Here is a 17,607-nt window from a genome sequence, read left to right on the forward strand (position 1 = left end):
AACAGGGTCTAGTCCTCAGGCGACGTGTCATATACACCAATTGTATGATAATTAAACAGAGTACGAAGTTATTTAAAGAACTGCACTGGTCGAGTGGACGGAGTCAACTTTAGCTGATTCTTTCTTTAATTATGAGAACAGTAAACCTAAAATAGGAACGCAGAAACTAACAATTTTCCGTACATTAAAACTTATGTTATTTGTAAAATTATAAGGTACTGAAAGAAAAATGTCCCATTAAGACAATAAAATGCAATGATATAATCAGTAAATGATAAATCTTACTGAAGAATTTATTTCTACAATTCGTTAGTAATTCTATTTAACATAGAGTAATATCGCTATAAGCAGTGATTATCTCGAAGAAAGCATAATTAATCATATATATAATAATATCTTAAAAATATATAAGATCTTCTAAAACTCTAATGCGATCTTCCACTAACTTTATCTATAATCGCTTGAGTTAAAACTCTCCCAGCAAGATCTTTAGCTATATTAGTTAACTGGTCTCCAAAGTTAGGCTTTTTACTGGCAGGAGAAGGAGGAGGCTGATATCCTTGCGGATATCCTTGTGGATAACCTTGCTGATATCCTTGTGGGTACCCTTGAGGATAGTTTCCTTGAGGTGGATATGCCTGTGGGTAACCTTGATTATATCCAGGATAGTAATTACCATATGGGTTAGACTGGCTAGGATATCCAGACTGTGATGGGTATCCAGATTGTGAAGGATATCCTGACTGTGAAGGATATCCAGAATTGCTTCGACTAGCCTGACTAGGATATCCAGGATATGCAGCATTCACCGAATTGGCATCTACCCTTTTAACACTTTCTTCATTCGTCCTGGAGCTGCTAGGGTAACCGGAGCTCGCTGGATATCCTCCGGAACTGGAAGGATAACCGCTAGATCCTGATGGATAGCCCGAACTACGCGATGGATAACCAGATCCTGATGGGTATCCCGAAGAACTTCTCGAAGGGTAACCAGACTCCGAAGGGTAACCGGAAGAGCTTCTCGAAGGATATCCGGATCCTGATGGATAACCAGACGAGCTTCTTGAAGGATATCCAGATTCAGAGGGATAACCAGAACTGCTTCTCGATGGATAACCGGATGAGCTTCCTGATTCAGACGGGTATCCCGAACTTCTTGAAGGATAACCTACAGAGCTATAGGGATAACCTGACGAACCACTGGATGGATAATTGGAGTTCGAAGGATAACCAGAGTTACTTGGATAACCGGACGATCTGGTTGGGCTTTCGGATTTTGGTTGACTTGCGGAGAATGAATCGGGATTTTTGGAAGAATCAGAGCTAGGATATCCGCTTCCAGATGGATATCCCGATTGCAATCCCTTTGTCGACTGAACGTCAGACGCAGAAGAGTCCACGTCGCTGGCGCTTTCTCGTCTTCTGACTATCTTGTTGTCACTATCGAACTCTGCGAACAATTCGTTATCTATCTCCTAATTTTTTAGAAATATTCTCTTCCGGTTTGTGCCCCATGCCATGCCGAGTCCAACTTAATTGTTATCACACTTCTGTGTTGCACAAGCAGCCTTGCTGATACAGTCAATATCGCTGCCAATGCCCGAGCAACTGTACTATTTGAATTAGTATGTTATTAAGCTAACTATAATGTAAATGTATTTTAATCTCGTATGTGTGATTGAATTATTTTTGTATCTCGATTATTCATTTCTTGTTACTGTTTGAAAGCTAGGCTATGCAACGAGTAATTCAGTCATGCAATTTCATGTGTTTGTTTTCCTGTTTGTTAAAAGTGTTGAAGGCTGTAAGTGTGCTACTGCAATAAACGATTCACATAGATGTGTCTCGACTTCCTAAATGCGTGGAGTATTTTAAACAATTACATAATCTTATTTATAATTCATTTTATTGGCATCTAATTTTTGTATTGTTTTATAAAGAAAATATATTTCTGGAATTATTCAAATTAAGAGCACCCATAGTATGCTGAAGAATTACATATATTTATTACATTTATTCGTTACATAAGAAAATGTTTCAAATGCTTGTTAAGTACTATACATTTAATAGACTTATATGTCATAACAACATAATAAAAATGAATCGCACAACCGTAACATGGCACTATAATGAAAGAAACCACAGTCATTCATAAAATAATAAGACACCTACAAAACTGGAGATAACATAAAATTAAATTAGTTCGTCGTCATAATTTAGGTTATTGAATAAAAGATTAAATATCAGAGAATCCAGAGTAAATATTTTAAAGATAAGTACTTCTTTATCGACAAGATATCTCGTATATCGACACTAGATACAAAAAATAACATAATTAGGACATTTTCTTTATATAAATATAGTATGTCTTGCGATATAACTGCAGCTTCTAGTGTAGAAAGTAAGATGCGATCCTAAAGCGAAAGCTAAACGTAAGGTAAGTAAGTTATAAATTGACAATGAACTCCACTTAACCAAAAAATCTCCAAATTCGGTTTCCCTGATCATCCACAGAGGTATGAGTATCGTAATAGCCGTTACCACTTTGCTGAGTACGGCTCCTAGGAGTAGTTACGCCATAACGATCATTCCCGAACAAACGGTTAAAAATAGAACCACTTCCAATAGTGTTTCTGGATCCCGAGTTACCGCTGACTCTTCCACCATATCCACTGGGAGAAGATCTCGGTGGTGGAGTAGGTGGAGTTGGTCTAATCTTTCCTGGTCTTGGTGTTGGATACACTGTCACATTGAAGAGTGGTAGTCAAAAGCTATATCGTACTTAAAAGTCAACTAAATTCGACGCACACAATATATAAGCCGTTAGTTAATGTTAGAAATAACGATTACTGCGTACCAATGTTATGATGAAGTTATCTCTCCTTAAACATGCATTCTAATAATTAATTAATAATAGTTAATTCGTTTACACTTTGTACTTCCACTCTTCAATTTTGGGCATCAATTCATTTTTGACAAGTAAAAATATGAATTGCCTGAGTTAACTCTTAAGCCTTTAATGGATATTAATAAACCTGTAGCTATAATTAGATGAAATAAAAATAAGTAAATGTTTTAGATAATGTATGTATAATAAAATAAAGGTAAATTAAATCGAAGTAAAAATTAGAATAAAAGTAGATATCTTAAAAGTAGCTGGAAATTGTAGTTTCTTTTGAACAAAAACATCGTAAAAAGAATATGCTGAAAGAAACGCTGATAAAAGTAAAATGACTATCCGCCAGCTAAGAACTGTGACCTACAAAGTACTTCTACGTCGCACGCTGAAGTAGATAAGAGGTGTCAGGGTTCGACACGATAACGAGATCAGTCGGTGTTTGCTACGTCTTCGAGAAATTAATCCTAAAGCCTGTTCCCAGGCGACTGCAGCTTAATGAGAGCAGATGACAGGTAGTTGTAGTAAATCTATGAATTTGATAGAAATCGTATTATTTTTATTCCGATTTAACGAGTTCGCACAATAGCCAATATTTCATATATTCGTTAATATAGAAATAATTCTATACGTATTATAAATATACATCAATACAGATATATCGATTTTATTAATTCTAAGAGAAATTATTTTTCGGACGGCAAAAATATCTGGCTCGCAACGAAAACGTATTATCTCAGTATCTAATTAAGTGCATTGTGTAAAAAAAGGAAGATAAAACAATTTACGTGACGATAGTTTGTTCGTTTAAAGAGAAGTGAATAATTTTGTTCGTCGATCATACTCAGAATATCAGGTACCAAATTAATCGGCTCATTGCGAACAGCGTGCTTGAGGAATTGGTCAACTTACGTGCTTGATGACATATTTCTTGTTTTTAATTTATCGCTGGAAACATACATTTTGACAAGTTGTAAAATCATTGTGTACATCAAAAGAAAAAAATAGGTCATCAAATTCTGAGGTAGAACACGAGTAAAAAGAGTACATTAAATGGAAGAACTTTCACCTCAAACAGCGTGACTTTAATCAGTCAAATGCATTTTCAGCACCCAACATGTTTGAAAATCTTATTCTCTATGGAAAATGTAATTATATTTTCTGCGTCTCCATTAATCATATATGCATTACAAAAAGAACGATCGCTGGGCTGGCTGAAAGACACGTTGGAAGGCACGTAATGCATCATAGTAAAATATCAAATGGTAAATACAATTTTAAGAATGAATCTTTTATAAAGATAAGAAAATGTTGAGCAAAAAAAGAAAAATGATAGAGAGATAATATCTTAAACAATAATTCCTTAAAGCATCTTGTACTTTCGTAAAGCATTTTGTAATTTTTGTATATTTTTTTCTTTTTCAATTATATTATTCTAAAAGAAACAACAGAGAGTAATGAAATAACATAACATTACTACAACCTGTTATTGAATCTTCTAAAGATATTAATTTACCATAATGTATTTTTAAATGATGGAAATGTAAAAAATAAATTAGTAGCAAGAGAGAGACAGATAAAGAGAGAGAGAGAAAGAGAGAGGAAGAATATACATTGAAATCACTAACTTCAACATAAAAATATCCAGAAATTATATACGGTACACGCTAAGAAAGTTTCCCTAAGTCTATTGGACGAAAGTAGTGAAGGTACTTATAATCTCTTTCCATAATTAAATGTACATATTATAAATATATACAATTCCACTAAGATTTCTGTATAATTATACATATATATAATTCAATATTGATCAGACAAACAAAAGTTCGCCGCCTAAGATTCGTCTATTATTCAACCATATCGAATAAAGCATTAACAGACACTTAGAACCCAATGCGCATGTAATCATGATAATCTATTTACCAATACCATGATAAGACTTGCTGAATAGATAATCATTAAGGACGGAGATTGCATGATGGCGTTATTTCTTCGATAACCAGAATGCACATTATTGTGATACATACGATTCTGATTAGGATAATTCGCATTAGGATAATTCGCATAAGGATAATTCTGGTATCCGGGATATTGTTGAGGATATCCTGGCGGCGCTGGATAACCAGGTTGTCCTGGATAAGTAGGATAATTGGATTGACCAGGTTGTCTAGCGGGATAGGATTGTCCAGGCACTGGCATTCTGTTGTGCGTTGGATATGGCGGATATCCTAAATCTTGTTGCCGATTTCCTTGGTTCGATGAGGGATAAGGCGGATATCCGCTGTTAGAACCGCTGTTAGAAGCGCTGTTACTGGGATATGCTGGATAACCCAAATTGCTGCCAGAATTCACTTGATGGTATCCTCCTGCTGGATCAGCAGGGGCCGGGGGTGCATTAGCATTCGCGTATGGGTTCGAATTGCTAGCGCTGTTGCTGGTCTTATCGTGATTCTCGTTGTTGTTGGTTCGCTGTCCGTTTACGTAAGAAACGCCCGCCGAATCGTATCCTGAAAAGATCGTCCTCTTCTACGTCGTATTTTATCTCTAGGGTATTCCTCAATTATAATTAAGGAATTTTAAAAATCAATAGGAACATCAGACAGAAAGAAACGAATATTGTCAAAATATGATAGGAGCTTCATACTAAAAACGGGAGACACCTTGGTTACGACTACGTGAACGCATTCCGACTAAAAACGTTTCGCTAGAAAATTGGAGATTTTTAGAGTGACTCGCTTTAACGGAGTTAGTCGAACGAAGGTGCTATGCGAGAATTCTGAAAATTGTGCTGCATTATTTTCATCCCCAGTTACGTATGCAAAGATAATTGGAAAGCGTTAGAAGTGAACGTTAAAAAGATCCATGCTACATGCTGAAGCAATCCTGCGTTGAAACCATCGTAGAGAAAGTTAAAAATATGTCGTACTTCATAATATTCGTTTGTACAAATAATTAACCTCATTATTAGATAGTGAAAATTGAATAGGATTATACAATGAGTAATTTCAGACGTTATTTTATTTTTGTGGAACGAAGAAATTTTAACGCAACTGCATAAACCACGCGTTCGAAATCAACTTCGCTAGCAACTAGAATAATACATTTTTTCTTTCCTTCTTCGACAAGATGTTAAAAGTTTATGCGTTCGAGAGCAATTTCTTCAAAATCCTATAACGCTACGTGAGTATACGTGCATCTATACGTTTGCGTGTAGGAAGAGACGATAATGGAAAGGTCGTGTTCGAAAAAGTTAAGAAGAGTAAAAAATCTGCCATACAGGTTCTTGGGGTTCGCCACCTTACGTTACATCCCGCTCTACACTTATCAATATGTCGAAAAATTATGGAAATTCTATGTTCTTAAATGCCATTTTATTTCTAGAACTTTAATTCCACTTCATAAGAAATGGATTTTATCGAACTGTTGCACTTACATTAAAGATATTTCATATCTTAAACTATAATATGCAATAAAAAATCTTCTTACAAAAGTGTATTGTCAGAAAGATAAATACTGTGAATCAGCTAGACTCGTAAGATAAAATAAATTTGAATAACGAAGATTCGTATGGAACATTACGTATGATATTTAAGACCAAGAACACCGGAAGTTTTAATGAATCCAACACGCGTGACTGTAATTTGAACTCGAAACGATTCACGATTTTATACGTTAATAAAGAACGATGTAAATCACGTTTAGTTTTGCTTCAAAATTAGTTTCAAAATCTAGTTTCAAAATTTTAAAGCTGAGATATCTAAAACCATCAAATGGATAAAACTCAATGGAATATTCCAACCAATTAAAAAGTTATAAATTTCAACAAAGAAATAATTCCATTCATTTTATAAAAATATGCATATATGAAAAATAGGGAAAAAAGCCTGGTATAAAGCTTTGTTTTTACCGCAATGGAGAGAGGATTACAACAGCTTAAAGTTCCATTAGCAAATATAGAATGAAATTATTCCATAACTCTTATATAATATCGTATTACAAGTAAAAGTGTTCTTTAATTAATATATTTTAATGAACTATAAATTAATAAATCGCATATAATAATACATGATTAATTGCATATATTTGATAATTTCAACGAAGTTCATAAAGTTTTAGATAAAATGTAATATTGGCAATTCATTTATATCAAATGCAACAATTTTTGCCAATATTGTATTCCTTTCTCATCTGCGTAATTCAATTTCATACATTTTGCTCGTTGTACCTCTGACATGCGCTTAAGTTTTCATGCTAATCAACAAGCATGTACGCATAATCAATCACAGTAGTAGCAAATAAAAGATGAAATAATTTAAACACTCACCAACTGCCGTTGATTTTTTCACGCACGTCGGTGCGTCATTTTCGGTTTTACAGTATTCATTTTCCCCGCATATAGTGCTTGCGCAACTAGCACCTACAAATAAGAGAGATTAAATATTTATATTGAATTCCTCGCATTTTCAGTTCACGATCAGTCGCGTTGATAATATGGATAATATTTAAACGATAATAGGAAACAGCGACTAAAATGATAAATATAGTTCTCTTTAAAAAAGAAGCAAACAACGAGATCGATAATGATGCATTTAGGTTCATCGGATGTGCGTTTCGAATATGATAGTATTGAAGTTAGAAACGTGGCTAACTGTATAATAATTATGAAGTTTGATCAACGCGATTAATCGGTGTAATTTATTTTGAATTCATTGAAATATTCAAGTACTATTTATTAGTATTATCGATCATAAAGCGAACAATTTCATATGCGATTGGTCAGTAACTTACACACAATAGATTAAAATTTAATGAGCTTGTAATTGATTGAAGAGTAATGGAGCTATCGATAATTTATGCACCGAAAGGGGTTGAAACGTTCGCGTTACACACATTCTAATTCAAAACACAACAGACTATATTTGAATAGTAACATATTCCAAACACGCTTCTATGCATGAATCATTATTATATCCTAAATTCTCTACACTTTAATTTCCATTGATACGACGACAAGTATTCATTACTGTGTATTCGCGTAATACGTAATTCGAAATAATTGTGCAGTATTCGTTACACGACTTCGTTAATTGATAGAAATATCGATACGTTAATATCTTCATTTCGAAAATGCTGTATCACTACAGGACATAGCATTCGTGAATCAAAAATTGCATTAAAATGAGTTTCGTTCGATAAGAAACGTAATCGAATTAAAATCATTGATTATCATTTATGCAAAGTTAACAAGAACCGCCGTCATCAACCCCGATTCAATCGTGCAGGATTTTATTCCTCTTCCCATTTTCCGTGTCCCGTCCATTCCTCATCGAGATGAGACAGCAAAACTATATTTATGGATAGGTCAACAACATTCTTACCGCCTGGATGAGCTTTTGCACAAGTCGGATAACGACCGCAGTTATCTCGTTGGTAAATTGAACAAGGATCCTCGGCCATCACGCAGACCTCATCCCTTCTGCAACCGATGTCCTTGCATGTCCTTCCATACTCTGCAAACCAGAGAGTAACCCCTCCGTGAGTTTTCGTTTAGTGGCGAAAGTTCCAGTAATATACCATGATCTCGCAATTGGATATGGTTCGTTAAAAGTTCACTCGAAGAAAGGGACGTGTTATAAATAGAATTTATACCGGAGACTCTGATACTCCTGATCAAATGGCTTGTACGGAAGCTTTAATTTCGGGTCGCGCGAAAAGTGCACGTAAACGATGCGTACTTCGCCGAGAAATACCACCATTATATATTCACAGGATTGTGGGTTTATACTGTAGCATAAGAAAATATACTTCTGGAACTTTTTGATGCCACCAGCGTTTCTGAAATATACATGATAGGTCTACAAAGTTTCAGAACTGATTTTATTTTTAAGTACTATTTAAACCATCTAGAGACTTTAGCAAACTAATTAGCAACACATCTGAATATGATGTATGCGATGTTTTATCTATGTAATCAGTAGAGTATAAACATTTATGGAAATTTAAATTTTCGAGGACACAGCTGACACTGAAGAAATAAAACTTAAATGTTCGATGTGATGTATATTTATGTAATCATAAAATATTTACTATAGACAGACCATCTGATAAAGGCTAGTCGCAGAGCACAGTCCTTCAGATTGTTTTATACTGATATATCACTAATGACGTTAATGTAGTTGCCAGTAATTATTTGTTGCATAGATAGCTGTTAAACTTGTTTTAAAGACGTACACGCCTAGATGCCCGGCCATGTAACGTGAAACTATTAAACAGAGTAAGTATATTTACATTTAAGTGACTTTAACTCAATATCTCACATCCCATGTAGAGTTCCACTAAAAGTTCAAATAGTAACTGGGCAACTGAGTAACTGAAGCTGCTGTTTAGTGAATAAAGTATAACTTGATAAATAACTAAATATCTATAGTCGGTCAATTCTGTCATTTCTTTATATCAGCGTCCTTGGCCACAATTAATAATTGTGTGATTACGTATTCAAAGAACATGGTCTTGGTATTGTATTACATTTTATATTTATCCTCAACTGTTAAGCTTTGCTGGTTGACAATTAAGTCTTGACTTAAGCCTTGACTGTTGACAATTGCTGAATTGCAGATGAGCGATTAGGTTCTAAAAATTTATATTAAATGTTTTCAAATAACGAATAATAATAACGAAGCAATATAAAACGACATTATCCCAGACTGTAACTGTAATAAACAAATCGAAATGTAAATTAAGTAGAAATTTTGGAATTCTTCTCTCGCAACTTGAATCAATATTCACAAGAACATAAGTGTCTTTGCCAATTTCGTTTGACGCGGTGAAAAAGCTCGTATATCCGCATTTAGTAAATACTAGAGGAAACGTTTCTTGCAGTGAAAATACAACTTCCAGCGCACATTTACCTGACATTACCCAACCAAGCCTTGCATCGGTGTAACGCTGCTAATCGTAATTCTATTCAAGCACCACAGCGTCATCCCCATATAACCCCATCGATTCTCAATTATCCAGCAGCAAGGGAAGGAGAAAGAGGATAGAAAAGGAGAGAGAGAGACAGAGAGAGAGAGAAAGAGAGAAGCAGCTGCCGAGTTAACGCCCAGCTTGGTGTTATCCACCTCTGCCTACGTGTTGGGAAGATACGAAGGAATGGAATAAAAGGATGGGCAGCTAGAAAGAGAATATTAAAACTAGGCTAATGATCCTCTCTCTAAATGTCCTTAAACGTTTGTCATATCCAAGAATAAAAGGAAGAACGAAAGAATCGTAGAAACAATAGAGGTATTATATATATAGGTTGCAAAATAATTCTCAAGCAATGCGTGGTGTTATGTGATAAGACCGACAAATGTAATTGTAAGGAATCAATCGAAATACGTTAATACAGGCGGCAAAATGATTCTCGAAGTGATACACGGTGTTATGTGATAACCGTGGAAATAACGATAATTATGAAAAATAAATTGAGACGGAGTGAACAGCGTTCCAATTCATCTTCCGTGAAAATGAAATGTACATATGCGGTTATAATAGTCACATTTTGCGTAAATATCAATTCAGCGATAGCAATTAAGATCCGGTAATTAATTATATCAATTTGGTCAAGAGCATTGGGGCTCTGATCAAATAATGACATATTGGTGATAACGGGTACTCCTTATTTAATATATGTATTACGTTTAACAAAATAAACGTAGAAATAGAAATGTATATGAATAAGATTACTTTTTTATAATAGCATTGCAATAAATATATTAGGAATATATTTCAGAATATATTTTGAATGGCGAATCAATATTAACAAAAAGGTTTTAATCTCGGTATTTTTCTAGCCATTTAAGAAAAACTCCATTTTCAACATTTCATTTAACTCGAAAAAAAGCTTCACAGGAAAATTAAGAGAGAAGTTCTGGAACAATTTAAAAATTACTCCAACCAGTTATAATAGTTATAACATCCCTTTTAACAGAAGTGGTAATTTTTAACTTTAAAACAAATACTTTATTCACTTTGGAAATTTGCTATTGGATAGTTAATGAATCGGAAATATATCTATTAATCTTCTAACTATTCTATACATATCTTATACATATGTATTATTTAGATCATTTGATTGTGTAGTAAGATTGCCAATTCAGCGGAAATAATTAATGAGATATCTTTGTTACTGAAACGAATTCGGATATATCTAGGAAAATTGTTTATTGGCATGGTTTTTCTCGAGACGCTTGTAATAAGCTCCTAAATAAGCTTGATTACGTAAAACTTCTAACAGGAAATTATTCTTATGCGATAAACAGGAATTGTGAAATATATTTCCAAGCCAACGTTAAAGTGTTATATTCTTGGAAAATCCAATACAGGGTCCTATATAATCCAATATAATTCCAATAATAAAACAAAAATTTGGTCGTATAAGTATTTTCAAAGGTTGACCATTAATAAGAATATAAACATGGACGACTAGAAATAAATAGTTGAGTTTAGGATTCGAATATACGTGTCATTAAATCTCTTGGTTCCTGTCACGGTTTCTTCTTCCTTATTTAACAAGATTACGAAGCGGAAAAGGACAAAGACGACGATTACGACGAAGGTCGATGTAATTACATTGGTCGAGTTAGAGATTAAAAACGATCATTTGTTTCCATTAAGCCCACTTAATCCCGATCAAACGAAACGATTGGCCATTGGCAATTGAATTGCAACACCATGATTTAAGCTGGCTTGTAATACCACAATTACAACAAATTAGCAATTTAAACAAGTACTGTAGAAATATACAAATTGAAATTTTAATCGATATTTTATTAATACGATATATTTTATGTATTATTTTATTCATTACAGAAATTTATATATACCTGAATTAAGAAAAAGTTTTTTAAAATGGTCTACTTAAATTTATTAAATTTTTACTTACTAGTGTATGAGGCTGCATCGGGAACCGAAGTAATAAGTAAGAGTGTCCCCAGAAGGATACCCAGTATAGAACTGGACAACATTTTCTGTAATTAAAAAAATGTTCTTCTTTCAACCTAATTTTATACGTAGATATAATTATTCTTTGGTCGTTTTAAATTATATTACTTTAAGTACTATAATAATAAAATTATTTGATAAAGGGTTGATTAAAAATTAATACGTAATAATACTATGTGTAATATTGTGTAATATTTTATGGAGTCTTTACACTATATATCGCCTGGAGATAGATAAACGTCACGCAACGTACAACGTATTTCCATGTCATCAGACGTACATTCAAGAGAAGTACGCCCTTACAAAATATCGAATATTTAATACTGACTTAATAAAGAAATGTAATTAGAAAAATTTACATAACATTTATTCCAAATAAACTGCAATCATAATATAAATATCTCGTGGAATTTTGCAGAATTATAATAATATAACTATTCTCTCTACTCTTTTTATTATTTAAAAAACAAGAAAAAAAAGTTGATAAAACCAGAAGACGTGTCCAACATTAAAATTAATAATAGACGCCAAAAGTATTTTATCAATGATTCTATTATAATTTTAAACGAAGTAATAGAAGATGTTTTGGATTTCTATTAAAGTTCTATTAAACAAATATTAAATAAAGAATGTTCACCAAGTGGTAAACATATCAAAGCTGACAATCAACGTTTAATGTTAATTTTAGATCACAAAAGTGTATAATGAAAAAAAATAACTAGATTTACAATTTCAGCAGAAATTATAGGCAACATATAACCTAACTCTGCAGGTGCTCTATTCCTCACCTGTCCTTATCTCACTAGTCTCACTTTTTAACCTCACTCGTCATACCTATCCTTGTACTCCTTAGTATAGGAATACCTAACCTCAAACGCATGAAATGTACTAAACGTACAAATGAAACACGTACTTCTCGAGTATGCATAACAATTGAATTAAATTGCCAACAATTTAGATCTTAACACTAGAAAACACATTGGTAACATTGAATTTGCAATCTTTTAATCCATTGACCTTGCCAAGCCATGGAGAAACCGTAAATTGCGTCGTTCGTTTCAACGTGGCACATCGCTATACTCAGTTACTTACATCACATAATTAAAGCGAAAATTCTTAAAAAGACACAAAGCAATAACGTTATATGAGGAAATGATGCAAACTTACCACAAAATCTCACTCACTATATGCACAAACGTCTACTCCAACGCGTAGTCAGTATAACACTGAACATTCGGTGAAATGCAGTATCGTTACTGACCTGACGTTGGCGTGAGTCGAACAAAGATAAACAACGATGTTACGCGCGAGAGACAAGGAGAGAAAGGAACTCCGAAAAGGAAACTTATATAGCGCCAACGTGACGTAAAAGGAAATAGAATATGTTGAGCGTAAATAATCGCTTTAATGACCACGAGAAAGGTAAAAAAGATACGATCTTCAAAGGGAGAGGCTTCAATTCACTTTCGAGAAAAATTTTTAAACATGATGTTGAATGTATAACGAGAATTTCTATAATCATCACGGTACTTTGGAGATATTTATTAAAAATTTCTTAAATTCTGACTACCATTTTTGTACAGTTGTAAAATGTGACACGTGTACAAATTCCAGTAACGAGAAATTCCTGGACAATGTTGTTTGAGTTTTAATTTAACAACCAAATAAGATATTGACAGAAAATTCGAGATAGAGGTTGAATCATGGAACTCGACATTGCAATTCCATGATGTCATTATCCAATTATGATGTTGGAACAGAGTTTTGCTAATCCGGGCCACGAACAAAAATATTTTTAATCCATTTCTTCCTTAATTTTTTTTGTGCTTTTATATCATTAATTCTATCTTCTATTTAATAGCTTAATTATTACTTAATTTATGCTCAATATAATAACGAACTCTGGTTCAATATAGAATCGTTCTACAGTATAGAACGATCTTGTCGTGTAATGTATCACACATTATTATAGCGTTTATGGAGACTAGAGGCTATACTATGTATAACACGTTCCTATGACAATTTAATACCTCCTTTTAATGCCACTTATTCTGCGCATTGCAGCGTACGTTAAAGTTCTTATTGTGTACGCGATATGCGAATGGAATAGAAAAAGATCTTAAAAATTGTCTTATCTCAGTTAGTAGGATCAAAGTCCCATCGTAATATTTGTAATTTATTCTGAAACTAGATATTCGATTCAGCGACTCTATACATTAAATTTCATATAATATCATCTTTTAACTTAATTTCTACGATTTTCTGTTTCTATAATAAAAATTCTACTGAAACACATTAAGCTGTAAATAATTTTTATTTGGCATCCCTTTTACGAAATATTCTAATATTCCCTTATTTATTTTTCTTTCGTGATATCATATATAGATATCTACAAAGAAGATGCTAGACGAGCTTCGCGAACATCTCACGCGTTGCAACGTGTTTCTCTCGAGGGATAATTTTCGAGCATCTCTGTTATCCTTTATGTTATTTTTTTATACTTTGTATCTTTTTCAAATAAAAGCACATTGAAATTAAAAACCGTGATTCCAGATTATCATCCATTATATTGCATGTCTTGCCTAGCTACCGCTTTTAATAATTCGTTGCATACTTTTATTAATACTTCTTTGTATAATTACACCAGTAAAGTTCTTAGCGGATAAAACGGAAAATTTAGAGTTGGAAAGTGTAGTTAAAAGATTTATTACGCGAAATATTAGCAACAACTATCAAAGTTACTTATATCAGATGTATATAACTTAACACGTTTGAGTTTTACATTTTACGTGATAACAATATTCCTAAAATTAAATGTCAACGTTTCTTGCAAATTCTAAACTATAACTCGCGGGTTGATACCGAAAACTTGAAGAAGTTCACTAATCGATGATGTCTTTCGCGTTCGTATTACGTCTCCAGTTTAACGGTAATCGAAGAAAATATTTTCAGTACAATTAGATAAATCTTCCCTGGTGGATCTTAGGATCACACAACTTTTCGGCCAACACATCTTGTGAAAGACGATTTATATTACGTATAGCTTTCATCGCACTGTCCGCTACATCCCCAAACTCGCCTGTACAGTATCCGCAGTCACGTTTACCAAGAAATCTCATCGACAAGGAGTTCCGTCAAACTCTCACGTGTCGGAACATTTCATCCTTGCAGAAGACCTCACTGCGTTGTTCCGAGCTTTTCGTGCTCTCAATGGCAGGATGTTCGATCTGGAGACTGCGCAAAGGTGCTCGCTAGTTCGACACTGGGGATAGAGAAACGTTGAATGAGGGGGATCCGGGGAACTTTCGTAGAACCCTTTTGCAGGATGAACACTAAGTGGTGGTGGGTTACTATCACAATCACGCGCACTGAGGTCGCTTCCCTTTCCTTTTCCCATCCACATGTACAATCTCACGCATGCTACTAAAATACATCTTCCTTATCTTTTTTTATTGTTTCCTTTCAGTTCAGTTTACTGCACGTGCTCTCCCTTTCTATCCTCCCATCCAATAGATTTCATATCACGCACCTAGCTACATATCATCTTCTGTACTCATCCGCATGACTGCATAAAAACTGTGAGATCTCATTTTCTTTTCACTCGTCGATACTTTCTAAGAAATTGCAAGTAACATTCAGAATCTCTTTTTCCAACCTTTCTATGCATGCATTCGAACTTTACCTTCTTTCCTACATCTAGTCAAAAACCGCACGAAATTTTTTATTTTCTTTATGTTGCATCTTCGGGGCCGTTTCTCTCGCGAATTTATACACGCGCCGGTCTACCTTCCGTTTTCCGTGTTTCATATGTTTTACTCTCGAACATTATTTTCAATCCCCGCGCTAGATTTATTAATCCTTTCCTTGTCATATCTTTTATCAAGAACCTCCACACATATACATCTATATATATATAAAGAAACTACCACTGCTAGTTTCTCATTTCCATTACCCAGTATTTTCAAAATTATTCCGTTTCACGTTTTCGTTCTACCATTCGTAAGCTCTCAGATATTAACTCGCCAGAACCACAGGGTCGAAGGTATCAGTGACAGCCGAAGCAACCCTTATCCTTTGCACTTGTTCCTCGTAGATTTCGGTGCGTTTCTCCCGCGTGTATGCGCGCGCGTCGCACCGCGCTTTCGAGAGGGTGCTGCGCGGTCGACGGGCGTCGTCCGGTAGTCGAATTCGTCGCTTCCTCGAGGTAGGTGCGCTCGTTCCTCGCGTCACGAACCAACGCTCTTTCCTCTGCGATCCTTTAAAATCTCCAGGAGAACCGCCGACCCGAAGAGTGGGGGTAGTACACCCCGTTTTCTTCTCGAACGAGCTTTCAGTGTTGATTCGTGGTGCACGAGTTTCGCGTTAACGATCGAGGAAGCGCGGTACTGCGAATGTCGCAGCGCCGTGTGGACTCTGCTGCAGTCAGTGATCGTGCAAGCTTCTGAGAGCAAAGGGGTAAGAGAAAAGGGATGAACGTAGGTGCGCGCGCGAGACAGCATCTTACGGTTCCCCATGAAGAGACTGCTTGCTGGTGAAGGAACTGACAGGACGGTGTACCGATTGGTATACAGACTCATCGAGGAACTTCAGGTATGTTTGAAGAACATCGCATTTGGTAATCGAGAGACGAATCTTTTCAATCAGACGATAGACGTGTTGATCTCTTCCAGCGCCGATTCTTTTCCTTTCCTTTCCTCAAGTGATTTTTCTGTGTATACTCGGTAAACACGGTTTCTTTGTATACTACTAGATGTAACGAGTGCACGGGTGTTAAAACGACGGTTAGAATTAAATTTACTGCCCCGTGCTAGTATACTTCTTTGGTACTTGTTTCTTTTTATTTTTTTCTTTTCATCATTTATTTTCTTGCAGAGTTTTTAGTTGCCGCAAACCGCTTCACCGAACGCCGACTGAATAAATACGGCTTCCCTTGTAAACGCTCCACGGAAGGTTTAGCGTTGTACGAACGAGTGTTTAAGCGAGTACTTTCGGGCTTCCTTGCTTGATCCCTTTCGGGGAAAACTTTCTTCGAAGTAACTCCTGTTTCATTTCCTTGTTCCATTTTCGATGTATTCAAGAATTGTTATCAATGAAAAGGTTTAAGTAAAATAAATGATCAGTGGAATTTGCTCTCAGTTTTTATAATTGGTTTCCTACAATTTCTCGAGAAAACTTCGAGTGCCGTTACCGTTAGGATGCAGTAAACCAAGCCAATGATATATCGATAATTTTTGCGTGACATGTGATCCCTGTGATGTACTGCAAATAAATTTTTGTCCAGATATTCCGATTGGTACTATCGAAATGCTACCGATTTTTAAAACTCGGCAAATTGTTGGAGTTCGGATTTTCTTGTCACTCGCATGTGGTTTCTTCCTTCGTTCTACGAATTGAAGCAGGACGAAAGTTCTTTAGTTCAAAATTCAATACAGGTGGTATTCTTCCTCTTCTACGCCACAGTTTTAAAATTTGATCCTGTTTTTCGGAGCAGAATATCTTTTCAAATAATTATTCAAATTATGTAATTTAATAAATAAAATAATATAATAAAAGTAAATTGAACAAGTAATCCCATATTGTCGAATGAATTAACCAAAGCCTATTAATGTCTGAATTTTCAACGAATTTATTATTTTCTTCTTGAAAACAATTTTATGCAACAAATAAATGAACTCCTTAACGAAAAAAATATTTATCCGGCAGCTTTATCGATAATTCTGGCGTGG

General features: G+C 34.7%; 2 protein-coding genes across 3 annotated transcripts in view; one reads left to right on the top strand and one right to left on the bottom strand.

Annotated features, from left to right (window-relative positions):
* Window positions 1-261: 261 nt before the first annotated feature.
* On the bottom strand, window positions 262-13,206 carry LOC100643423 (trithorax group protein osa). The gene is made up of 7 exons (XM_020866600.2): window positions 13,049-13,206; window positions 11,823-11,907; window positions 8,275-8,406; window positions 7,221-7,313; window positions 4,804-5,403; window positions 2,474-2,742; window positions 262-1,475 (listed from the first exon to the last, which is right to left on the bottom strand). The coding sequence occupies exons 2-7, from the start codon at window positions 11,902-11,904 to the stop codon at window positions 426-428; spliced, it is 2,226 nt and encodes a 741-aa protein (XP_020722259.2). The 5' UTR covers window positions 11,905-11,907; window positions 13,049-13,206; the 3' UTR covers window positions 262-425.
* A 2,874-nt stretch (window positions 13,207-16,080) lies between these two features.
* LOC100643828 (voltage-dependent calcium channel gamma-7 subunit) overlaps window positions 16,081-17,607 on the top strand; it is a 39,568-nt gene continuing 38,041 nt past the window's right edge. For both annotated transcript variants that reach the window (XM_003400868.4, XM_048412093.1), the window contains exon 1: window positions 16,081-16,471. The gene's annotated coding sequence lies outside the window, so the exon portion shown is untranslated. The remainder of the gene's footprint in view (window positions 16,472-17,607) is intronic.

The sequence above is a fragment of the Bombus terrestris genome, chromosome 14 (genome assembly GCF_910591885.1).
Source record: "Bombus terrestris chromosome 14, iyBomTerr1.2, whole genome shotgun sequence".
Lineage (NCBI taxonomy): Eukaryota > Metazoa > Arthropoda > Insecta > Hymenoptera > Apidae > Bombus > Bombus terrestris.

Excerpts from the sequence above, each read along its gene's own strand:
- LOC100643423 (XM_020866600.2), bottom strand. The coding sequence starts at position 11,904 with ATGTTGTCCAGTTCTATACTGGGTATCCTTCTGGGGACACTCTTACTT. Across the intron at positions 8,407-11,822 it reads CGATGCAGCCTCATACACTA|AGTATGGAAGGACATGCAAG; the intron begins GTAAGTAAAAAT and ends TCTGGTTTGCAG. Across the intron at positions 7,314-8,274 it reads TGCAAAAGCTCATCCAGGCG|GTGCTAGTTGCGCAAGCACT; the intron begins GTAAGAATGTTG and ends TCTTATTTGTAG.